The following is a 26,366-nucleotide window of genomic DNA, read 5'->3' on the forward strand; positions in this document are numbered from 1 at the left end:
TAAATTAGGTTTTATAAGAACGGAAACAGTATTTTACAGCTTGATTGGTCTCAGTTAATAATTTCAGACAAAGTTATCTTGCAGGTGAAATTCCTCTTTCTGTTGTGTAATGTGGAAGCTATATTTCTAACAGTATTGATGCCATTGGATAAACAGTAAATGTTCATGTTGAAATCTAAATCCAAAAAGTGTCATTTATTAGTGGCTATTTTAAACATACAATGAGGTCACAATTGCAGGGTGAATGAGGTTGATAGCTATTGCTTAAGTCAACTGTGGTTCATGTTTCTCTTAAAGCTCAAACAATCTTTAAAACAAAGTACAGTAAAGCTTTTTAAACTGCAGAACAATGTCCTCACTCCAGTTTTAGGACCTTAATATTAAAGTGCATCAAACTAAGTCATTTAGCGAGTTGTCATAAAGCATGGGTTGTACATCAGTGGGACAGTTGGAACTTAGCACTTACTGAAAAGGAATAGTTTTTCAATATTCTGCTTAAGGCCTGATTTGAGGGCAAAGAAGAGGGAAAACAGAGTAGTATGAGTGTCTTAATCAGTATCAAATAAAAACAAAGGCACATATTTCCTCCCCCTCATATTACAAAAGAAAGCTACATCTTAATCATAAATTACATAATTTTGGGGGTTCAAAAACCATCACATCAACATTTTGTAAATTGTGGTTTATAGTTAACTAATTTATGGCTACAGATAGTTTCAGCACAACCATTAATGTGGCTTGATGCTTAGACCGATACTACATTCTCATTGATGGAGAAACAGCACAAAACTGTTTTGTTACATCACTGATCCCACAAGAACCTGTGAATAAAAACGTAGCGTTACCGTTGCTACTGGGTACAATGAAGATTATTGCTGCTTTGTAGGCCAGCACAGTGATAAATATACAAAAACGGCCTCTGGATCTTTTGTGGCAATGGGAGTAAGTTCTTACAGAAAACAGAGGAAGAGGTAATTGAATATTCAAGGTCAGAAAACAAACATTGAGCTCTACCTTGGTCTTCACACCAAACACAAGATTCCATTCTGTTGTGCATTGTTACTTTAGAGTTTACTTGAAAATCCATTCGATCACATACATTTCATCTTATCATAGAATCCATTTCACAACTGAAAACATTTATGAAAATTTCTTCTCAGTAGCAAACTGGTTGTACAATCAGTGTTATACAAGTGCAGCTGTGAGGCACCTAGCAAGGCCCACATTTTGGTATGCCAAAGGGCATTACTTTTTGCATGACAGTTATACAAAGTACCCCCTTGCAGTATATAATAATATTCCATTCATCTTTTAAATCACAGTAAATCCTTGCGAAGTATAAGTCCATTAGTGGAGAAACATCTGATTTCCTAACACAAATACTGTACGTTCATCAAAATATTAACTTTGTTATTTACATCAGAGTAATGCTGGGACAGGTTTAGATGTCTCACGACCGACTTTGGGTAGTGCTAATCATAATATTAGGGAGAGCGTTGCGTCTTTTTCTCCAACATCCCAGATCACAAGCATATCTCTTGATCTGACAAAACCACTGCTGAGTGCGAAGTTTGTCCGAGGCACGGAAAACGAAGGCCTCGCGCCGAATGTCAAGCACTTCAAAAGCATCATCACAGTCAGGGTCGGCGGATACCACACAGTTAGCTAAATGGATCGGCTCGCGTAACACAGTGAATTTCCCACTACTTTTGTCTTTGATGAGCACCAGTACACCATCCTGCACCATCTCCAAGGTCTCCAACTGCTCTACTCTGAGAGACCCATCAGCTGAAGTCACCACCTCTGCTGAGCGCAGTTTGCGTACCATGAGTAAACTTTGAACATTCTGGAATTTGAGAGATTTACTCCCCTTCTTAAGCCACTGGCCATCAGCAGGCTGGGCCAGCTGGAGAGGCCCCTCCATGATGAAGCGTGTGCTCTCCCGAGTCCAGCCCACAGTCTTTATGGACAGCTCTCGCATCTCAATGTTGAACACCTCCCGGTTCTTGCGGCTGTCTCGCCGGAAAGAGCGCAAGGACCACGTGGCGATGCCCTCCTGTTTGGTCTTCATGTTGATGTGCTCGAGATGGGACTCCACGCGGCTCTTGGCTTCCTTTAAATGTGAGTAATCCGGGTGACACTCGTTGGTGGCTTTGCTGATACGACTCAACAGCAGCGGGTACTTGGTCACGCGTTGAAGAGGGGCCATGAGGAAGGAGCGTAGATTCATCCGCCTAAGCGCTGTGTTGTCATTCTGGGACACGTCAAGGAATATCCTGAGGGACAATAAAGGAGAAAAAGCATACTTTAAACTTCTTAGACTCAAGAGATCTAAGATTCATGTGTATATATTATATAAACAAGTTTGGTATTATTTACCTTCTTAAAGTAGAGTTGAATGAATTAAGACTTTCTTTCTAATCCAATATGAGTTTGCAATGTAATGTTCTACATATCAGGGCCCAGATTCACAAAGATTTGATCTTACCACTAGGAGTTCTTGAAAGAGTTCCTTTTTTTTTTTTTCTCCAGATGAGCTACAGGAACACTACAAAGAAAATCTTAAGGTAAGAGTAAGTTGAATTTTACCATGTTGCAATGGATGAGGTCATATTCAGTAAACAAGCTCTCTTATATATATATATATCCCAAAGTGATTGGTAGACAGGGAACTGCTATTTGTTGGTAAATTCTTTATAGACAGATAGTGGGAAGTGTTATTATATAAACCAGCTTTAAAAAGACTTCAAGCATAAAATACCATTGGATAATACAGAACCCGCACCAAAGAAAAGGCAAAGGAAGGTTGTGGTTACTAGCTCAAATTACAGGGAAATTTGGAAGCGGCATCACCGTTAACGTGAAAAAGAAAGCATGGGGGACAAACATTTCACATCAAAGTGCCATTTCCTTTGATTTTGTGAAATATTAAAGAGTGTGAGAAACTGTTGAACTCTCTTCAGTCTCAGTCAAACGCAGAGATTGCGGACTTTATGCAACAAACATCTGCCACACGTAATTGGTTCATTCGTTCTGTGTAACTGTAATCATACAATGTAGCCTATTTATATAAAATAAAGTTAGCTTTATCTCACAATGCTTCACCCCAAACAGTAGACTACTGATTCTAATAATATATCATTCAAAATCTTTATCTCTGGTGTAATAGGGTTGAATTGGCTCCTGGGGGAGGTAATTGCATACCTATATAAGTTTACTGTAATGAAAACACTTTCACGATTTTTAAAAGGTCAATGGCATTGTTAATGACATAATTATATATGCATGTAATATATTGTAATACTGACTCAATTGCGACATGGATTGACAAAAGCAGCCATGCTCTGGATCATGCTCTGGGGATTTAGGAGTCCTCAGAACGACTTCTTAGTTGTCTTGGATTTTAGGAGCTACGTTTAGCATTAAAATGCTCAATGAGTTACTCTTCGATGAAAAATATACCTAAAATTAGGAGTGGCAAGCCCATCATTTTTAAGAGTTGCTCTTACATTTCTGAATTAGTAGGTACTTTTAGCCTTAAGATTTTATTTGTGAATATGGGCCCTGATTGTCACTGCAATCCATATCTGCATAAAATATTTAAAATACATACATCCTATATGCTGTTATTTTTTCTGTGGATCACAAAGAACTTTGAAGAATCTTTCTGCAGCTTCATATTGTGGATTGCATTTATGCTTTTTTGTCATTTTAGGTGCTTGACAGCATGTGCTCACTATGAATTGTCATAGTATGGAAAAAGCTGTGTGAAGATTCTTCTAAATTTGCATTTTGTGTTTCACTGAGAACACAAATCAAGTGCAGGGTCAGTTCAGGCATGTCACGTTAGTCAGCTGATCATGATGTCTACAATACAATTCAGACTCCAATCAAAACAGTCCTTTATAAGTCCTCCCTTTATTCATTCTCTCAGCTAACTTTTCATCGCATGGATGCAAGCTGCACTTAACACCCTCCTCTATCCCCAGCTCCACATCTCGTATGACAGCTTTGCTTTTTAGTTTTCAGTAATCTGTCTTGTTGTTCTGTGCTCTCAGACTACAGTCGATTGCCAGTTTGGAATTCCTATTTTCAGTGTTCTTGTTCTTGAAGATACAGTATTTTTAAGTTTTATTAAGTGTTCATTTAACCTGTTATGCAAATGAACAAGTGTACCATGTTGTTCTATCAGAAATGTTTTATATTCTTGTAAAAAGTCTCCTGGATCTGTTCTGTTACCACTGGGGGGTTTTATTCGCTGCTCTTTCTGCTCCATCCATGCATGGCTGCATGGGCGGCGAGTTTGCCCAGAACAGAATCATACCGCCAACACCAACGGATGCTTAAATTGTGTCCAAATCAATAAAGTATTCATCCAAGTATTCAAGTTAGTATTCATTTGACGGAAGTGGTCCTGACTGAACAGCACAACAGATTTGGAATGACATGGGAGTGAGTAAATAATAACACACTTGTAACGTAATTTAATGGAAAGGAGAAGGCGAGAACCGGCTTGTCAATATAAATAATAGCTTTAATGATAAACTTAAAAAGACACAAACACACACGACGGACATGTCCGTAAATGATCTCTCTCTCGTCGCACCACCGTCTGCCATCGGCCTTTATCCCTCTCAGAGGCTTAATTAGCCTGATAAGGGACCGGGTGTGTATAATCACGACCCGGCCCCGCCCTCAGCCCTGCCACAACACCATTTCCTTTACTTTTACATTAACAGTTTTTACAATCTTTATAAGTGATACTGAATGAAACTGGAAATATTCAAACAAAACCCTAACACTGATTAATGTGTGTAATAGTGTTTCTTAGTACCTAAGAAGCTCCTTTTCTTTCTCAAGTGTGTTGAGCATATTCACAGATGTGGACTGCTGCAGGCAGTAGGTTTGAAAGGCTGGAAGCATGCTGACAAACTCCAGGAAGATTTCTCCAATGCACACAGCCTGCAGATCCTCATCACCCTGTATGGAAGCAGTCAGCATTCATTTAAATTTACCTGGCTTGTATATTTGGACTGCAAAAACACTAAATTCAGAGCAAAGCATGCATTTTACAAAAAACTGATTGCTGAATGTTTTTAAAAATGTCTAACCTTAATGCAAATTTTGGCATCCATTATAATGAATTAAAAACATTTTAAGTCATGGAAGTGATTGACCAATGTGGGTATTTCAATGGTAATATCTATTGAGAGTGCAAATTTTATTAATCCTGATAAATGATGATGATGTGCAACATCTGCATTATCCATTAAAAAGGTTGTCTGTCAGTTTTGGCACAAGAGAGAATAAACACGTATTTAATTGCAAGGATATATGAGTAAACAGCAATCATTTTTAAAATAGCTAAATGTTTGCTTACTAATTGGCCAGGCCAAACCGGTCTATCAGTGGTGCTCCTTACCTGATCAAAAGCCTGATCAATGCTGTCCTGCAGGTGCTCTGTGAACCTGTCATTCACATCAATGAGCTCTTGAACATTGCTGAAGACCACAGCCAGCTGCTCAGTTGTAAGCAGCCCTGCGCTCTGCATGGGGCAGTAGAACTCTTCCTTGATAATACGCAGGTCCTCTCCATAACTTGACTCAGTGTTGAGGAACTCCAAAATGGCCTCTTTGCGCTCAGTGCGGAGCTTAGAGCAGCGCTCGCACATGCCTTTCCCGTGCGCCCCCTCTTTATGACCGCAGTCTGGGCAGGGCTGCTGAACCTCCCAGGTCCTGAGAGATGGTGAGGGTCTCCTCCAGCCCCGAGCCAAACTAGGACCGATGCCACTGTCCATGCGTTCTACTTCGGCTCCAGCACTGTGGCGGGCACGCCGGGGCACTTCCTCTTCTTCGCGTTCATCGCTCAATCCGACCACACCACTGTCTGCACTCAAGCTGCTGACTGTACTCCAGCGGTGCTGTGCTGTCCGTGTCACACCCAGGCTCCTGCTTCTCTCCTCCCCTCTGGGCTCTGAGCAGCCCCTGCTTGTGCTCGGCACTGATGAGAGAAAACAAACAGTGGAGGTACAAGGTTATTTGTATGTATGTTCTTGTTTTGTTTTTAGTATGTAAAGGTATGTTCGTCTTTTTTTGTTGTTAGTTTATATATATATATATATATATATATATATATTTTTAATATATTTTTATTAATATAAATAAATAAAATATATATTTTTTTTTATTGTAATATTTTGTGATATTATTAATGATACAGTATGTTTATTTTTTTTGTTGTATGTGCAATATGACTTAAAAAAAAAAAAAAATAGTAGATGTATGAGGGAGGATTTAAATGATGTGTGTAGTTTCTGTGCCTCTAGGGACACCAAACAGAATTGTAAAAATCAATAATAAAAATAGGTCAGCAAATAATTGAACATGTTTCCAAAACATGATCCCCTTGTCTTCCATTGGTCAGATTAAAAATAAAACAAAGAATGGACGCTGAGTACGGGTGCTATGATGTGGAAAGATAAAAGCAGTGAGTCCTTAAGGTAGAGGTCATGCATGTGCTAAAATAAGAGCCACCTTAGGGCAGCTTTAAGTAAAAGCATCGTCTCAGTAATGTATCTAAAGAGATCCCCATGGATTGCAGGCAAGTCTGGGGATTGTTTTGTGAATACAAAACTAAGAGGTGAGCTCTAAAGTGCAGTTGGGAATTTTGTAAAGGTTTTACGCTGTGTTTGTCTTACCACTGTCCCTCTCTCGGCGGTGAATGTGCAAACGTGCTGCTGCCGCTATCTTCATCTCCAGCTGCTTGCGCTTGGCAGCATCCGTAGGCATAGGGTCGCTGTAGTGGGGCCTCAGACGGCACTCACGCTGGGCCCTCACTGACTCGGCCAGCTCATAGGCCATGTCTGAGCTGGAGCGCCTGCAGCCCACTCCAGATACCTGCCGATAGGACGGAGATCTGTCAATCATCCATGACCATCTTACAAACCATTCCTGTGTTTCAGTAATAAGAGTTAAACCATGTAAAACCTCAATGAGGACACATTTGATCATCTCTAAACACAACAGAATAATTGGAACCACTAACTGTTTCTGACATAGATCAGAGTGACTGCATTAAAAGTGCATCCAAAGGGGGCGTTACATTACCATGGTTTTAATAAATTGTTGTAGTAAATTGATAAATAATATTTCTATATCTGCTAGTGGGTTTTCATGCAAAGGTTATTGGCAGCCTCTGTTCAAAAATTGCATATTGAGCAGAAACATAAAATCAGAATTTACACTATAAGTATTTTATAAATACACATTTCTGGGTTTCATTGTAAATGATTCAATGCAAGCCCTCCCCTCCAACCACCTGACATATTGAGATAAACAATCCAAAACAATTTCGGTTGGAAAAGTCCTGTCCTATATTTTTCTCAGTAAATATCCTGTTTTACAAAGATATGTGTCACATTACGGAAGTCAACTGGGTTGCGAGCACTGTTTCTTGTTTACTTTAAAGGTAAACGCAGTAATTTTTCACTATGCACAGTAAACCAGGATTAATTTAATCCACGAATGAAAGTGTCCAATAAAAGTGACATTACTGTGATTAAGCAAGTAGTATTCAGCTGGTCATGTGATCCCAGTATGGTTATGTGATTGCATCCCTGTCCCATGTAGAATAAAACAGCTTTTATAAGGTTAATGATATGACTGAATTCTTCATCTCGTATGAGTGGTCATTATTTTATCCATATGTTTCAATATTACTATTTATTTCTTTAGAAGTAAAACTTTTTGAATGAGGAAAAATGTGAATACTGAGTGAACCTTTACGGCCACGTCTACACAAATCCATTTTCAGATCAGAAGGAATACATTTTGGAGTGCTGTTTCCTGGAGGGACCTCGAGGAGTAATATCCCAGAAGGTGCTCTTTGGTTAAGTTTTAATTATGGAAATTAGAAGAAAAGTCCAGGCACTTCTTCAAGTACAAAAGTCACATTACATAATTTCATTACATTATTATTGTGCAGTAACTGCTTTAAAACAAATGATGTCCTAATGTGACCATCCAAACAACAATAAAAGCTTTTTAACTTTTGTACTAGAAGAATTGAATTGGAACTTTCTTCAAAATTTCCACTAATCCATTTTCACTTGAAAACTGTTTTTTCTGTAATGGAAAGCATTTTTGAAATACTACATTCCAGTGTGGATGAAAGGCTTAAATGTATCAAAATCTATGTGTTTTTCTAGATATTTCTACATCTTAGCGTGGACGTGGCCTAAATGTATTGAAACTGACAAGATCTGTGTCAGCCTAACTCTCAGTCATCAGTTCTGACAGAACTGATGACCTTTCATATTTTACACCTCTAAAACAGTAGAAGACCATTTTAAAAATCAGTCTCTAAACCATGTATCAGTATACAGCCTTTTTCGGTTGCATCCGATAAAAACACACATCTTTGTTAAAAAACAATTGTCAACAACATTAGGTTCTCAAGTGCTATCAAAGCACAAGAAACAACACACCTTGGGTTCAAACAACATTCAGAATAATGAATATGGCAGCTGTTATCTTAATTAACAACAGACAAGGTGATATGCTCAACAGTAAGCCGATGAATCATAGACACATTGCACATATATGTCAGATTTACAAGGCTAATGCAAATCACAACCTCCAACAGACAGATGATCCAACCAGCATCACCTTTAAAGGTAGGTCACCCAAAAATTAAAATGAATCATTCTGCCAAACATCTCCTTTTGTGCATCACATAGAATAGAAAATCATATGGCCTTGGAACAATATGGGAGTGAGTAAATACTGACAACATTTCCATTTCTGAGCATCCAGCCAGTCTTATGGATGAATGAAAGTGGCGCAATGAAGATCTGGCCAGCATTTCAAGCAGTAAGGGCAGTAAATAGTGAGCCAAGCATTCACATACTGTAGATCCTGACATAAAGAAGGTATGAAAAGCAGTTCCTACCATGAAACCTTGCTTTAATCCTCCCTGCGTGCCGCTCTTAGCCGTGGCTCTGCGTGCTTCGCTGCATGGCTGCAGTTGTCTCTGCTGTGCAGATTCTCCTGCAACCTACCCTGATAATGCTCCCGTGCATGCACATACGAGTCCCTGTTGTCCTCATTCACAGGTGAAAATCAGAGGCAAAAGGTGTGTGTGCTTGTGTAGTGCGAGTGTGAATGTGAGAGACAGGAGCATTCCTTACGCATTCTGTTGGCGCTTGTCCTGTGGGCTGGAAGCAAGCCTCCTCTCCGCAGGCCGACGTTGTCATGGCAACCTGGGCAGATTGATGGTTGGGCTGGGGAGTGGTGATGTCAGTGATGTCATTCCGCTCACGCGACAGTCGGACGGGAGTCTCGGCTGCAATCTCTGCACTGCAGCTGGGGCAGGAAGAAAGAGAGAGAGAGAACATGATAGAGAATGAAGGAAAACAGACAGTTAAACTTGAATTGTAATTTTCTTGCTCCTATATGTGGTGTATGGTGTATGGTCTCTGAAAACATGTCTTATTATTTAACACAAATTTTCTTATTAGGTAAATGTATGTTGCTTTACATTTGTTTTGATATTTGTACTGGAAAACAAGATAAAAATAGTGATTTAGAAAGTGGTTGTTTGCAGTGAATCCCTATCCCCTAGGGAGGGTTGCTGCCCAGACCAGAGGGGATTAAGGAGGACAGCAATTAGACGCATCAATTCACATTAACACCTGAACTGCTAAGTGCAGGGGTCTGAATCTGAACACACTTAATCAATCTTTTAGATTCCTTTGTGTGTGCAGGTACTAGAAAAATAACGTATGTATCCATGGCTGGTGGAGCAACTGCAGACTGAATGAATTTATAATGGCACATCTGTCTCTCGTGAGCAGTGGTGGTTTCTCAGGGCCAGCAAAGCCTTCTCTGCTGGCGTAACATGCCTAATATAAATAAATACATTTTCATTCTCATTGACCTTTTTGCCTATGTATTTGCCTATATGAAGCGATCTAATCAGTTTTGGGTGATGACAAACCAAAATGTAACTCCTTTTTCACTATAAACCTTGAAATCAGCAGTGCCCTTTGTGATCATGATTTCAAGCTTGATTACACTTCCTAGCGTCATCTAGCCCCCTGCGTATGCATCAAGCTCTAGAAGTATAATCAAGATTGAAATCATGATTGTATCTAGAGAGAGCAATGGCAAGATGGACAGAGAAAAAGGAGTTATATTTTGGTCTGTTCTAACTCTAAATAGATTTAATCGCTTCAGAAGTTCTAGATTTAACCACCGAAGTCGGATGGATTAGAGCAAGGCAGCATCCTTTATGTGCTTTTTGGAGCGTCAAAGACTCAAATCAAGATTCACTTGCATTGTATGGACCTACAAAGCTGAGATATTCTTTCTAAAAAAAATTTTTAATTTGTGTTCAATGTCATACACATTTGGGATGCACAATGGTGAGTTATGTGTGTGAACTACTCCTTTAATGCCAGGTGTAAAGGGGCCAGGGTCAGAAATGAATGTGGGCTCTGGGCAAAAGTGCCACTGAAAGTGACAAAAATGCCCCTGTAATTTAAAATGTTGGGTAAAAAAGTCTATGTATATAATTGTATCTAATATAGGTCTTAATTTTCTATTTTAGGCCTATTTACTGTACTATATGCATTCTATCTTTGTTAATGTTAGTGAACTAGGTAAAATTAAGTATTTAATCTAAACTTATGACTCAAAGTACAGATATAGAAAAAAAAATTGCACACATAAAAGGTAAAAAAATGCCCCTGAGAATCAAATGCAGGGGATAGCCATGTAATGGTAAAGTTATTTCTGACACTGAAAGTGGCCAATATTCAACAATTAACACATTTGTTTATTCATTGTTAAATAAACATGCTAAACACATTAGTCAGGTGTTTGCTCCTCTCCTACAATTCTTTATATGCACTTGTCTCTAAAGTGTAAAGAACAGGTTTTTTGACAGATTGTTTTATGAGCTCTTTCTTAATTGGCTCTCCCACATCTTTTGTATCTACTTTGATGCCTCAATACCTGATAATGCTGCTACTCTCATTATTTGCATAGATCTGATCTGAGAATAAGAGAATGGTGCAGACAGCAACCATAAGCACTAATGAATAGAATTAAATGAAGACACACACACACACACACACACACACACACACACACACACACACACACACACACACACACACACACAGAACTCTTGACATCTCACAAGGAAAGAAAAAAAAAAAAAGATCACAGAATGTGGATGTTAATGGCCGGTGTGTGTCTAATGGAAAGAGTATCTCTTCTAACCTCTACAAACCTCTAGCCATGGACTGACAGCAATTAATATTCTTCTCTGAAAATGGCACTAAAACGAATGTCTTTCACACATGAATGAAATTGTCATTAAAGTGTTTCAGACCTGTCATATCAACACTGGGTTAAATGTATTTTGACTGTGTGGAGACACATATTCCAGCATACAGTCATTGGACCTATACCGTAGCAGCCAAACACAATTCAGAGCGGTTGATCCCTCACTATAGTTGCTACCACATGCTTATAACACAAACCTGTTTGCTGTATTAACAAGTTGACATATTTTGATTTCCATAGCATTTCATTTAGTCTTAAATAGCAAATTTTACATTTGAAAAGCACCCATACTGAATGCTGAATAATCTAGAGCAGGGGAGCCCAATACGTCGATCGCGATCTACCAGTCGATCGCAAAGGCAATGCTGGTAGATCGCACGAAATGTAAATGTGCTTTCGTTAAATTTGTAATAAAAAAAAATTATAATTATATATATATGTCTTTCCTTCTTTTAGTTTCTGTCTGACTTGCACTTGACGAGTACATTTTGACGAGGTGAGATTTTTGTTTATTCAGTAGCCATGACAACTAGGTTCAGGCTTCCAAGGGCTTCTGAGAACAGAGCGCGAAATTGCGAAGCTAGCAGTGTTTGAGACTAGCTACCAGCAGCTACTGCCCGGATTAAGCAAAACTGTCTGATTCCATTCAGTGCAAATCATCAGAATAAGGTAAATGCCCTGTCTATTGTAATCTATTGTGCTGCAGGTGTTTAGGGTTTAGTGTTAAAACTGAATGATATCAACATTGAACATTATTACATATATTTTTTTTAATTAATTACAAGATTAATTCCATGTAGGGATACATGCAGTTGTCCCAACAAGCATTTAAAAAAAAATTTAACTGATTTTTTTAGTTGGTAGATCTTATTGAGTTGGCCATTTAAAAGTAGATCATCATGCAAAAAAGTGTGGGCACCCCTGATCTAGAGGTTGATTTCATTTTTTGTTATATTCTAACTCTACTTGATTGTTTAACATTTATTTAATGAAAAGGGTGTTTCTTTTAAGGTGATGTCTTGCTATTTATTTAAAGATAAGTTATGGAATTGTTGTTCATGAATACGGACTCATGTATAAGAATTTCATGAACAGAATTATAAAAATAAGGCCTAGGATTAGTCATATATCAACACATGAACCTCCACTGAAATGTATTAATCTTTGCTGGCCAAAGAGAAAAAGATGCTAAGCTTAAATGCAAAAATGTACTTATGACTTGATAATAATATTCATGTTCTTCTTTCTCTATTAGGGAGACATAAAATGAAAATAACGGTCTCATAAAATGGATCTGGATGCCCAAGGCTGCTCTGTTGTAAATTAATACCCACACTTGGGGCACTATGGTACAGCCAGGATATTGGATGTTATATTCAGACTGTAAGCAGCCTGGACTCCTGCCCTGGAGGTACATAACAAAAGAGAAAGGGTTGTGTTGAAATGGCTCACATTCACCAGCAGTTAAGCTCTGTACTATGTCTGGGGCAAAAGCAGATGAAGAAAAATCTATACAGATTTATGCATGCATGAAACATTTGAGAAGACTGCCAGGGGCAGAATTATTTGCTGTTATGTTAACCAAATTCCTGTCAACTTCACATATTTAATGCTTGTGTGAGATTCTGTGTAAAGCGTCCATATGACAGATACTGTTGAGGATGGGGGTGAACCAGACAACCAGCACTACAAAACACAACCTCTGCAGAATCCTCACAATGGAATTACTGCCTTACTGAATCAATGGAGAATATACTGCATAACAATTGCTATACAAAAACAGTTTCTTAGTTTTATTTTGCAGTAGAAAAATATCTAAACAGAGGAGAACAGAAATAAACTGAGAAGCAAATATTTTTTCACTGTTTTTAAGCTTCTGAATTTAATAAGGTTTATGCACAAGTACAACAATCTACTAATGAAACAAGACAAAATCTTGCTGTGGTTCTTTAGGTATTTTATTTACTGAAAAACAAAACAAAGATACTGATTATGAATATTTTTCTTTTCAGTGTTCGCATAACATACTGTTTATTACCCATGTTCTCATTTTCCTAATATTGCTGAATCTTCTAATCACCACACAGTATCACATCTGCTAATGTGTTCCTGAGTGCCAGGCATGAATGAAGGTACGGAAATGAGGTATCACATCAATAATGATGATAAATTCACACTGTCTCACTGTATACTAGCTGTTAAGATATGCTGGAGTAAATCAATACTACAAACACAAATATTGATGCAACCACTACTGAAGCCTGCTATGGGATCCAATTTCACAGTCAACACACAATACTGATATCCCTAAAATACAGTGTTCCAGCTGATGTCTATGGCATTTTTACCATCCAAACAAGTTTGTGGAGTGGAGGGGGTGGGGCCGGGTTGGAATATCACGCCCGGTCCCCAATTCGGCCTGATGAGGCGCGCGAGGAATAAAGGCGGCCGGTGACGATGGTTTGAGAGAGAGAGAGAATTACGGGCATGTCCGTCATGTGTGTTTGTTTGTGCTGTTGGTTTAAGTTTGCATTAAATTATGATTTATCTTGACAAGCCGGTTCTCACCTCCTCCTTGCCCATCCTTTAACTGTGTTACAAAGTTATACAGAAATGCATATGCATATTTTACAAACATTCTGACTTAAAAGAATTTGATAACAGTCTTACTGTCTTTTTCAATCTGACCAATAGATGACGTAATTACTATTTCAACATTTGACAAAAAGCCAGAATGTAGAATAAATACAAATTTAACTTAAAGGAATATTCCGGGTTCGATACAAGTTAATCTCAATCGACAGTATTTGTAGCAAAATATTGATTACCACAAAAATCCATTTTGACTTGTCCCTCCTTTTCTTAAAAAAGAAGAAACAAAAACCAAGTTCCTTACAAGTTCCAAGCACTTACAATGGAAGAGAACGGGGGCCAATTTTTGATTGTTAAAATACTCACTTTTTCAAAAGTATAGCAAGACATAAACAATATCTGTGTAAACATGATTTTAGTGTGATAAAAATAATTTACTAACTTTTTGGTGTAACGTTATAGCCATTTTTACAACTTTGTTGCCAAGATGATGTAATGTCAACAAACCATAAATCCCTTTAGATGACTGTAAAAATTACAATTTAAACACTTTTACAGCTCAAATAATACTTGAGTTTTAAAAGAAGAACTAATATAAGTGCTTTTATAAAATGTTAAGCTTCAAATTCTACAATTTTCCTCAGAAGAAGAGGGGGACTCCGATGAACATTTGTATTTTGAAGAGTGAATTGATCCCGCCGAGGATAAAATTTCGGATGAGTAAGTAAATTAGTTTTCATTAGTTGACATGCTATTTTATATCAACATGTACATATTTTACTAGTGGGACTGTTTCTAGACTTGCCAGCCAGGATTCAGGGTATTGAAAATTGAAATATGCCCTAATAAGCAAGTTTTAGTTATATTTAAATGCTGTTTCGGCTAAACAGGTATTTAAATTGTATGCTGTATGATATATATATGGTATGTAATATGATATAAAAATAATATGAATGTTTAGTATATATTTGATCTAGTGTTTATGCTGCCTCACTTTCATCATCAAAGCTTGTGCTTGTGCTGAGTAAAATGCACTTTAAATATGCCCATATTAGAAAATCACCATCTTATAATGATTTCTGAAAGATCATGTGACACTGAAGACTGCATAAATGATCATAAATTGCATTTGACAATATATTCAAATAGAAAACTGTTCTTTTAAGTTGTAAAAATAGTTCAAAATATCACAGTTTTTACTGTATTTTGGATCAAATAAATACAGCCTTGGTGAGCAGAAGAGACTTCTTTTAAATGGTAGTGTAGGTCTAAAATTAACTATTTATGTAAAGAAAATGTATAGTCAGATTACTTCTTTTAACTTAAAACATGATTTTGATCATTAAGTCTCTTCACATTAATTCTCTTTCTGTCACATTCCTCCTCTTTCTGTCACATTCCTCATTGATAGGCCCAGGGGAGGGGTCTTTTGTCTCCTCAGGTGTGAATTACAATCAATATTCATGATAGTTCACGCCTCCTTGCATATGACCTTTCTAAAACTAAAAGACTATTACAAAAGTTCAATTACTATATTGTTTTGTATGAATGAGTGATCAGGATGGTTTTCCACATCATTTTATAGCAACAAATCTAGGCTACAAGATCCAGTTCTCAAAAGGCTTGTGGACAAATGTTTAGTATGTGTTGAGTATTTCAATTACTCAAAAATACAAACATGTACACGCAAGTTGCTCACACAAGTATGTTATTTGCAAAAGTATTGATATAACACAAGTATGTTATATGCACAAGTAATGATATAACACAAGTATGTTATATGCACAAGTATTGATATAACACAAGTATGTTATATGCACAAGTATTGATATAACACAAGTATGTTATATGCACAAGTATTGATATAACACAAGTATGTTATATGCACAAATATTGATATAACACAAGTATGTTATATGCACAAGTATTGATATAACACAAGTATGTTATATGCACAAGTAATGATATAACACAAGTATGTTATATGCACAAGTATTGATATAACACAAGTATGTTATATGCACAAGTAATGTTATAACACAAGTATGTTATATGCACAAGTAATGTTATAACACAAGTATGTTATATGCACAAGTAATGTTATAACACAAGTATGTTATATGCAAAAGTATTGATATAACACAAGTATGTTATATGCACAAGTAATGTTATGACACAAGTATGTTATATGCACAAGTAATGATATAACACAAGTATGTTATATGCATAAGTAATGATATAACACAAGTATGTTATATGCACAAGTATTGATATAACACAAGTATGTTATATGCATAAGTAATGTTATAACACAAGTATGTTATATGCACAAGTAATGATATAACACAAGTATGTTATATGCATAAGTAATGATATAACACAAGTATGTTATATGCACAAGTATTGATATAACACAAGTATGTTATATGCATAAGTAATGTTATAACACAAGTATGTTATATGCACAAGTAATGATATAACACAAGTATGTTATATGCATAAGTAATGATATAACACAAGTATGTTATATGCACAAGTATTGATATAACACAAGTATGTTATATGCATAAGTAATGTTATAACACAAGTATGTTATATGCACAAGTAATGATATAACACAAGTATGTTATATGCATAAGTAATGATATAACACAAGTATGTTATATGCATAAGTAATGATATAACACAAGTACGTTATATGCACAAGTAATGTTAAAGCATGTACTAGTAGAGTTCAACAATAATGTCCCGGGGCCAGTGTACGAAAGTTTCATTATACAGTATCTCAATAATTTCCAGCAAAAAGAAAGATTTTGTTTGTAAAAAAAATTTAAGGGATAGTTTACACAAAAATGACAATTATTTTATCATTTAATCACCCTCTTGCCATCCCAGATGTGTATGACTTTCTTTTTTTCCCGCAGAAGACATTTAAAGATTTACAGAAGAATATCTAAGCTTCATTGGTCCTCACAATGCAGGTAAATGGTGACCAGAACTCCAAAGGGTCCAAAAAAAGACATTCAGCATAAAAGTAATCCATAAGTCTCCAGAGGTTAAATCTATATCTATAGAAGTGATATGATACTCGTGGGTGAGAAACATATCACTATTTATGTCTTTTACTATAAATCTCTCCCTCTGACCAGACCCAACCAGTAGGTGGCTGAATGTGAAAGTCATTTACACACCAGAATGTGTAAATGAAAGTGTGGATTTACAGTAAAAAAGGACATAAATATTGATCTGTTTTTTTACCAACATCTATCATATTGCTTCAGAAGATATGGATTGCTTTTATGCTGATTTTATGTCCTTTTTAGACCTTCTGAGATCTGATCACCATTCATTAGCATTGAATGAACCAACAGAGTTTAATATTCTTCTTAAAATCTTTGTTTGTGTTCAGCAGAAGAAAGTCATACACATCTGGGATGGAATGAGGGAAAATGAGAGTTAATGTTGAGAGAATTAAAATTTTTGGGTGAACTATTCCCCTAGTATACATTTTATGACAAATATATATATATATATATATATATATATATATAGTATGTCCACCAGCAAATTGTTGAGCCCTGAATAAAACAATAGCTGCATCATCCACTCACCTTTTTTTAATGATGTCCATGGCAGAGCCCAGTAAGCCATCCCTCATTTTGTAGATTTTGGCTCCATAGCTGGAAAGGTCTGTGCCGTCCAGAAGGATTGCAGGGCAGCAGCTGGATGATCCATCTCCACTCCCCCTGCAGAATGGGAAGGGAAGAGCAACTGCATCTGTGGCCCCGGGGCCTCCTGGGCCCTTTGTCTCCTCCACTTTTCCTGTTGTAGCTTGAGGGTGTAATAGAGAGAGGGCCACTGGGCCTGTGCAGATGGGTCCACGCGGGACCTCTGCGGTGGAACCAGGCTCAGATATGTCTGCTTTGCTGTGTTTACAAGAAAGCTTTGAATCCTCAGCAGTTCTATTATTTTGGCTGACTTTAGTATCAATCCTTTTCTCACTCTGTGTTTCCTCTGTCTGCAATCTCTGCTCTCCATTAACATCTTTATGCATGTTATTACTCTCAATTTCCACACTACATTTGAGAGATTTTGAGGGACTCAAAAGGGATTCTGAGGAATTCTGACTGTTCTCCCTCTGTCTCATTCTCTTAAACTCCTCAAATGTAGGAATGTGCAGGTGGCCCATGGGAGGTCTTTTCCTCTCAGGGGTTGACTGGGTAGAGTTGGTGCAGATAAGCTCTGAGGTGTGAGCTTTACTGATGCTTCTAGACTCTTGTCTGCAGTTCAGTGACAGGTTAGGGGTGCTTCTCTGCGTCCGAAGCTGCAATCGTCGCAGAGCCTCTTGTTTGATCTCTTCTGGACTAGTGATGCGACGAGCACAAAGCTCTTGCTGTCCACTTTTTTGTACCAAAGAGGATGGCAAACCCAGGCGAACTGCTACTTCCTGAACACATGGATAGATTGGAGATGGTGCATTACCAAGCACAGGTTGAGGTCGCAAGGGCTTGAGAGGCTCTGTCACACGTGTGCTCTGGAGTCGAAGTTTGTCTCTAAGGCCCTTTCGCCCATTTCCATAAATGCCCCAGTCCTCAACTGCAGGGAATAGCCACTGAGGGAAAAGAGGTATATCCTTTCTAACTACTCCTCGCTGGCTGTAGAACGCTATATTTTCAGGGGATGGGATTACACCATATACCTGCGACCTCTGAGGAGATCCGCCATACCAATGATTGCTTGAAGCATAGTTAAGAATAAACTCACTGTCCACACTCCTATAAGGATATGTACTGGGGTCGGACACTGCAGCCCAATGCAGGTTTTCCAGGCTGCGGTAAAGCCGAGTGCTGCCTGTATTCACACAGCCCTGAGGAAAACGCATCGCTCCAAATGCAGAGTGAGCATCAGGCTGCTTCAGGGGATGTATACTGCTGGTGGAGCAGTGGAGCCCCAGGTTGCTAAGCAAGGTATTGTTGTTGTTGTTTCCCAGAGGACAGGGGTCCGGCGTGATGTCCTGGGCAGGAAAGGGGGACACACCATGATGGGGGAAAGCAGAAAGCGGAGAGCTGAGGATGGACAGGTTCACAGACAAGTCCATGCTGCAGCCTGCAGGAGAGCCTGCTGGGGAGTACTCACATGGTGGAGCTTTCACATCTGGCATTGCCACAGAAAGAGCTGCAGACTATCAGAGATGAGCACCGGCACCACAGCCCTGCAGAAATCAGAATGCACTAGCATCACGACAGCATAATCACATGCTGAAAACAAAAATGCATCTAAAAATCTATTATTCATCAATAGCGAATGGTTAAAAAAAAAAAAGCTTATGCTGAGTCCGATTATCCATAATTCCCTACTATAGAGTATGCCAAAAACAGTACACCAAAGGACTAATATATCTGAATCCTCATTATTCATCAAACAGTAAGCAACCTGCTATGTCCTGTGAGATCCTGAAATGAGAATCAACTGGACACTTTAAGACCCCATAATCCCTCGAGAGCTAAGGCGACATCAGCTCAAAATGCTGGATTTAAAAGAATGATGGTGAACTGCGTGTCAGACAACTCTTTTCAACTGTGAGTGATATACTTACAAAGAAAGCTGTTCCTTGTGCTTACAGTAAATGGTACTTGGTTAACAAAACCAAAGAAGATTAATTTTGCAGTTGTTGTTCTAACGTCAAATATTCGGGTTTAGGACCACAGCTCTATATGACAGGTGATTGGACAGGAGGAGTTTAACGTTCAGGAGTACTTGGTGATATCAGCCAAAAGGGAAAGTAATTTCAGAAGTAGACCAAGTTATTATGTTGTAATGAAAGATTATGAGGACAAATGTTTTTTCCCTTGGATTAAATTAGTTTTTCTTTTGGCATAATTCATTCAAAATAAGACCAGTGTGTATGATTGTGTATCAAGAAAGTAAATATATTTCCGCTATAGACGATATTTCTCGCATGTTGAAAAAGGCTCTCGTATGCAATACTGACAACGTTCCTCTTGCCCCTAGAAATGGCTATGTAGTCATCTAATCTGAATGAAATAATCCTACCAAAGAGAAAACCATGTAATTATAATGCTCATAATGTGAATTCCTATGACTTGTACAGTATAATTTAATTAATATTCCAAAAATGGCTCATTCTTTTGTATGAATCAAATGGGGTGTGGGTTATGGGGGTTATATCTATGGCCTTAAAAAATGAAAAATGAGAGGAAAGAAAATCAAAAGAAATGTAATGTAAAGAGCATTGAAGAGACAGTAATGAAGAGAGCCACAACACTCATCTGGGACTCTTATTCTACTAATCAGATGAAAACTGTGGATTAGCAAAGAGAGCACTTCTCTCTCAGAAATTTTAACAAATTGCCTGGCTTTGAGCCATACTAAAATCAAATTGTAATCTTAAACAGGTATCAGGATCAAGCCAGGAGTTACAAAAGAGCATGTTGGAATCATTCCGGCCACTCCTACAGTAGGAACAAATTCATTTAGATTAATATCTATAATTTTCATATGGCCTGTCAGAGAACAACAATAGCATTGCGATTAGATTGAAAAAGGCAGGAAACCATCATAGCGCTTTTGAATAGCAAATAGTGGGGGAAGCTCAGAATGTTCAGGTGTTCAATCAACATTTGGGCCAATTTAATTAAAACTGAGCAATTGAAACATCACTGGTATTATCAGGCTAATTTCAACCCTCCATTTGGGAGATAAGCAAGGTTAAAAAACTTTTGTGTATTTCTGTGAATTGTACAGTGGATCACTAGAAAGAAATTGTCTTCGTGGACAAGTAGACTCACTCATTGTCTTAAAAGCTGCCAGTGTTTTTATTCACTTGTGCTTAAAAACTGCTGATGTGTGAATAAACAGTCAATTAGCATAATCAGCTTGTTTAATGTGGCTCTGGATCAGTTCATGTCAGGCCCACCGTGTCCTCTCTGTATGTGCCAGACAGGCAGATGCTAGATTTCCTATTTGAGATGAATTATTATAGACACAAGAGAAAATTAGCAGACAGTGTCTCATTGAGATACAGCATGGTTTTTCAAGAGCTCCATGCTAAGTCAAAATCCTGGAGAATAATAAAAATAATAAAAAAACTACTAAGAAGAAATATAATACTCTGTCCCCCAAAATGTACTTGGACATTAAAGTAACACTATTATACAAATTATATATGTCTATGCATTTTATAACAAAAAATGTATAGGCCTAGGCAAGTGACATTTTATTATTGTTTAAATGATAGAATAATAAACATATTGTTAAGAAAATAATAGACATACCATTACAAAAATAAGTATTTGGGCACTTTCTGAACACCGAACATGGAACATCAATAGTCAATGTGATGAGCTACACTTGTGTTTATTCTGCTAAGCCAATTTTGTGAAATTGAGAGGAAACATCCAAAAAATTTACTTGGAACCAGTAGATAGTTAGAAGTTAGTTCTAAAAAAAACGTTGGCATTATTTTTATGAAGATACCACTTGGTTTGAAATCGTTTTATCTAATGCAATGACATTCATAAATTTAGAAGTGTGACCAGGGCTAGACAAGTAATCTGGCATACAGGGCATATTCCCGGTGGGCCGACACACTTAGCCGATCAGGGTGGACTGGCCATCGGGAGAACCGAGCGGGCCAGTGGGTCGGCCGTGAAACGGGTGGAATGGGCCAGCAATAAGCTAAAACGATCCGTGCATTATACAGAACGGACCACAAAACGGTGCTGCGATATGCAGAAAAGGACAGCTTGCTATGTAAATATTTGTACAATGTAATATTTGAGCTGTAAAGTTGTTTAAATTGTCATTTTTTTCAGTCATTTTAGGGTTTGTTGACGTTATATCATCATAGCAACGAAGTTGTAAAATTGTCTATAACTTTACACAGCACAGGCTAGAATGCGATTTTATCAAACTAAAATCATGTTAACGCACATGTTGTTTATGTCTAGTGGCTATACTTTTAAAAAAGTGAGTATTTTAACATAAACAAAATTGGCCCCATTCACTTACATTGTAAGTGCCTGACTGAATCCCAGATTTTTGCTTTTTTAAAAGAAAGGAGGGGCAATATTATTATCAATATTATGCCACAAATGCTGTCGACTGAAATTAACTTGTATTGAACTCGGAACTCTATAAGTGCTTAAAAACTTTGTCACCTTTGTATATCATTTAAGTATAATAGCTTGGAATGTCACCTGTAGCAACAATAAGAACACAGTTACTGTAAGACAAAAGACAATATTTTTCACATTTTGCCTTGAAACTGCTCAGGTAGCATGATTGATTTTATTTTGTTTACTTCATATATTTGTACAATAAGGCCATATATGTATTTGCAGGCTACTTGGCTAACTTAGTGTGTTAGAAAAGCCCTTGAGGACTGCAGTATGTCTGTAATATAGCTTTTAGTTCTACAAACTTACCCCATTTTTATCAACTGTGTGTGCACCTTCACTCTGCTTGCTTTAGGCTCTCATTGACTGACTCAGAGCCTACGGATTGTTTTTCTTTTGGTTTGTCCTTAGAGGTATACAAACCATCCACATTTCCAGACTGCTGAGACCCCAGGCAACTACAAACAAGAGGAAAAACATAAATACAAGCATTCAAAAATAATACTGACCAACTTCTGGCATGAACAATGTGACTGAAGTATTTATAAGCATCTTGTATTATTGTACTTTTCAGAGAGAAAACATCTGATTGAATTGAGCTCATTTTTTAATTGAACATAAAAGAGAAGCCTCACATCACTGGAGTTTCCCAATACTGACAAATTTTCTCTCTCTCTCTCTCTCTCTCTCCAGTTGAATGCTACTATTTATATTAATATTAAAAATAACCAGAAAACAGCACTTCCTCATCTTATCAAAGTATTTGTGTGTACACGTTTTGTAGCTTTCTCCATATGGTACATCCATTTGTGTGTGACAAAAAGAAGAGAGTGCTACAAGTGATATCTGAGCAGTGGAAACACACTGACACACTCTGAACCCTTTCCTGAGCAGCATATAAAGATGTGATAATGTCCTCATAATCATTTCATTTTTGCACCTCTATTAGTTCCTGCTATAAATCAGAGGAGTGAAAAATCATAAAGGAAAAAAAGAAGAGAAAAAAAATCAATATAACCCTCTCTGCAGGTGTTGCTTACTTACCCCACCTGCAAATGTGGCGTCTTTATCACATTCACTGCTGCTGTGGTGGGGTAACATATTGATCTATGCAAGCTGCTCCATGGGGAATCAAAGACTGAAGGCCACATATTGGTTATATTTGTAGTCTATGTGATAGCATGGCAGGGGTGCTTTCTAGGTTTAAAAAACTGAATATGATTAAGCTGCAGTGTGAAGAGTGACTGTGAAGAGTGGCCCATAACTGGCCATCCTCTCAATATAGAAAACAATAGTTCTGCCTCTAAAGTGTAGTTGCTATTTCTCATAATATTGCAATGGAGGCAGTAAAATATATCCAACCTGTTTCTAACCTCTGGATTGTGTGTTCCCACCAAAAGGAATTAAAGCTGTGTCAGGAGCAATATCAGTGGAAGAGGGCCATATGAGCATGTTGGAGGGAGAGTATCATTGACAGAAGATATATACGAGATAAAGGCCAGAGAGCTTTATGGTGGAATTGCTGAAATGCGCATATCTGTACAGACTCAACTCTCCCCTTACTAGCATAATGTTTGTAGTTCGTATGCCACTTGGTTTAAAATAGTTTGATCTAATGCAATGGCATTCATTAATTTAGAAGTGTGACTGAAGTGCTTAAACACTTTTTGGCATATCACTAAGTATAATGGTTTAAAATGTCACCTGTAGCAACATTAACAACACAATACTTAAAATTCTCAAATTTTGCCTTGAAACTGCTCAAGTTTGATTTTCATGATTGATTTTACTGTGTATACTTTATGTATTTTTACAGTAAGGCCATATATGTATCTGTAAACTACTCTGCCAATTCAGTGGATTACTTAGTGATGGCTTACCTAGTGAATGTAGGTAATATGTGTTAGGGTTAAGTAGCCATTCTTGGATTAGTAGCCGTTGACATTTTTGCCTAATCGCCAAGATTTCATCTGATCCTGAGAAAGCCAATATATGGGAAGACTCTGGAAGGTCCAGCCAATTATTGATCCTTGGCTGCTTATCTCCAACATCTTGCCGTAAATGGACTATGGGCAATCTTTATGGTTACATTATCCGTATTAGAGTTTTGCTGTAAATTCCTACGAAAGTAAATCTTTCATAGCTTTAAATGTCTTTAGGACCATAGATTGCATTCCTAATCAAAGGTGTCATGACCATTCAAGCGTGCCCCCTCAGATTTTTGAGCCAAGTGGATTTTGAATGCAACTTCCAAAAAATTTACGATTTCACAATGTTGCAAAAAACAATGTATATGTTTATTTTTGGTCAGTCCCCAGATAATTTGTTTTAAATGGAAAATTCTGTAATCATCTGCCCACCCAACATTAATATGTATTTTTCCTTGTGGAACACAAAAGGGGGATGATATTAAAATGTTGAAGCTTTTCTCTTTTTTTCATAAAATGAAAATCTCAAGTTCAGTTTGTTAAAAAAAAGTTATAAACAAGTTGCTAAATAATACATTGTATTTCTAAATCTGAACTTGTTTAGCCCAGCACCTTTTCTGGGCTCTGCTCTGACGTGTTTTGTCCTCTAACTTCCAGTTTGCATTGAAGCTGAGAATAGTTGATCAAAATCAAATTGGTTTGAGGCTCTTCAAAACCCTCTTCAATGTGAAAATGCAAGCAAGGTGTTTTGCTGTCACTGTGAATGTCTCTGACACTCACAGCGGTAAATTGGACCTTGCAGATCACATTCAAAAAGCTATGACACTTTGCACTTTTTTCCATGTTAAAAGCAAGTTGTAATGTGGAAATATGTTTTATAATTCTTTAGGTTTAAACATTGTGAATACCGTTAATTTGTGTTTTGAAATGTCAAACAGCTTGTATTGTTATCCAATTTCATTATGACATTAAAGGAAAAGAACATTTGCACTTTTTACAATTAATTTGTGAACAACGAGCCCATTATTCGAGTTGAATTCAACTAGTCATGACATCATTCCACTCCCCCCAAAATTTCAAGATGCTTGCGCACTAGTTTCTCTCGCACATGAGGTCAGTAAATGCCCTAATACAGTATCTTGCTATCATATCCAAATGAAAAAAAGCTCCAATTTATCAGTCAACTGACAAAGAATGTCTTCAAAACAAAAAGATTTTGAAAGCTTGAATGATCATTCATTGCAATTTGCGATGAGGCCACAGAGGCGGGGGAAGTTACGGTGAGGTAGTTACAGACAGAGGGAGATCTACATAATCAGATGCAAACCTCCTATTACTGAATTGAAGAGCTCCTCTATTACCTGTCAGCAGTGCGCCGTACTCATTCTGACAAGAGCAGCGGAGATGGAGCTGGGTTACAGTTCTTCAAAGTAAGAGGAGGCAGCTTCAAAACATAGTGTGAGACTCATCAGAGGTGAAGACTCAAGTACAAGCTGTTTTTGTGAAGCAATGATCTCGGTTAATGAGGATTCAAGCCTGCCACGAGTTCATAACCTTCAACAGTATACTGAACAAAGTGTACTTCTGCGATATCTGCAACATCTCGGTCAAATAAAAAAACATAAGCTTACTGTCACAACAGGTCTACATATTAATCACAAGTATCTTAGTAGGTGAACAGAGGTTCCATACATCAAGCACATAAAAAAACAAAACATGACAGATAAACTACAGGGTGTGTCTTCTCCTGTAGCTCAAGATGGTTTTGTAAATATTTTATGTTTTTGCAGTGTTAACTGAGCTGATGAATAATGCACTAGGTAGATTAGGTGAGAGAACCATTGTTAGCTCAAAGGTATTTCCATAAACACATTAGTCTCCCTACTATTCTTATATTTATGGCAGGCCTTTGATAAAGGTGAGTACAGGTTTAAAGCCCTAGCAATTTGTACATATTGCAAGGCTGTAATTAAGTTTTCTATCACTAATTGGTGCAAACCAGTGTTTCCTGCACTGCTGCTACTGAATCTGAAAAATAAAAAAATTAAGTTGTGAGCTTGCATTCTGAATTGAATGCGATGGTAGCATTTAAAATTAGCGCATGCTGCAAAATACCGCAAAAACAACATGTCTTTCTATTGCATTGTGTAGGGCTGAACAATCCATCGAAATAAAATCGAAATCAAGACCGCAGAGGGCTGTGATGTGATTTAATTAATCAGTCTGCATGCTCTGTTTGGAGCACAAGTGAGGTGGTTCCATGCTCGCTCCTCAAATCTTGTGCACAGAATAACAGACGCGTTTCGTTGGTTTCAGTTTGGTAACGTGCGCTGACCATATTATATGTACAGTGCTCG

The 26,366-nt window shown here is 37.5% G+C and overlaps 1 protein-coding gene across 1 annotated transcript in view; it reads right to left on the bottom strand.

Annotated features, from left to right (window-relative positions):
• Positions 1-10: 10 nt before the first annotated feature.
• LOC127658638 (uncharacterized) overlaps positions 11-26,366 on the bottom strand; it is a 47,726-nt gene continuing 21,370 nt past the window's right edge. Inside the window, exons 2-9 of the mRNA XM_052148017.1 lie at positions 22,391-22,539; positions 18,019-19,155; positions 17,555-17,970; positions 9,188-9,362; positions 6,698-6,896; positions 5,423-6,000; positions 4,835-4,980; positions 11-2,276 (exon numbers count right to left, since the gene is read on the bottom strand). Of these exons, the coding sequence (XP_052003977.1) occupies positions 1,451-2,276; positions 4,835-4,980; positions 5,423-6,000; positions 6,698-6,896; positions 9,188-9,362; positions 17,555-17,970; positions 18,019-19,104 (3,426 nt within the window). The 5' untranslated portion in view covers positions 19,105-19,155; positions 22,391-22,539 and the 3' untranslated portion in view covers positions 11-1,450. The remainder of the gene's footprint in view (positions 2,277-4,834; positions 4,981-5,422; positions 6,001-6,697; positions 6,897-9,187; positions 9,363-17,554; positions 17,971-18,018; positions 19,156-22,390; positions 22,540-26,366) is intronic.

The sequence above is a fragment of the Xyrauchen texanus genome, chromosome 18, assembly GCF_025860055.1.
Source record: "Xyrauchen texanus isolate HMW12.3.18 chromosome 18, RBS_HiC_50CHRs, whole genome shotgun sequence".
Lineage (NCBI taxonomy): Eukaryota > Metazoa > Chordata > Actinopteri > Cypriniformes > Catostomidae > Xyrauchen > Xyrauchen texanus.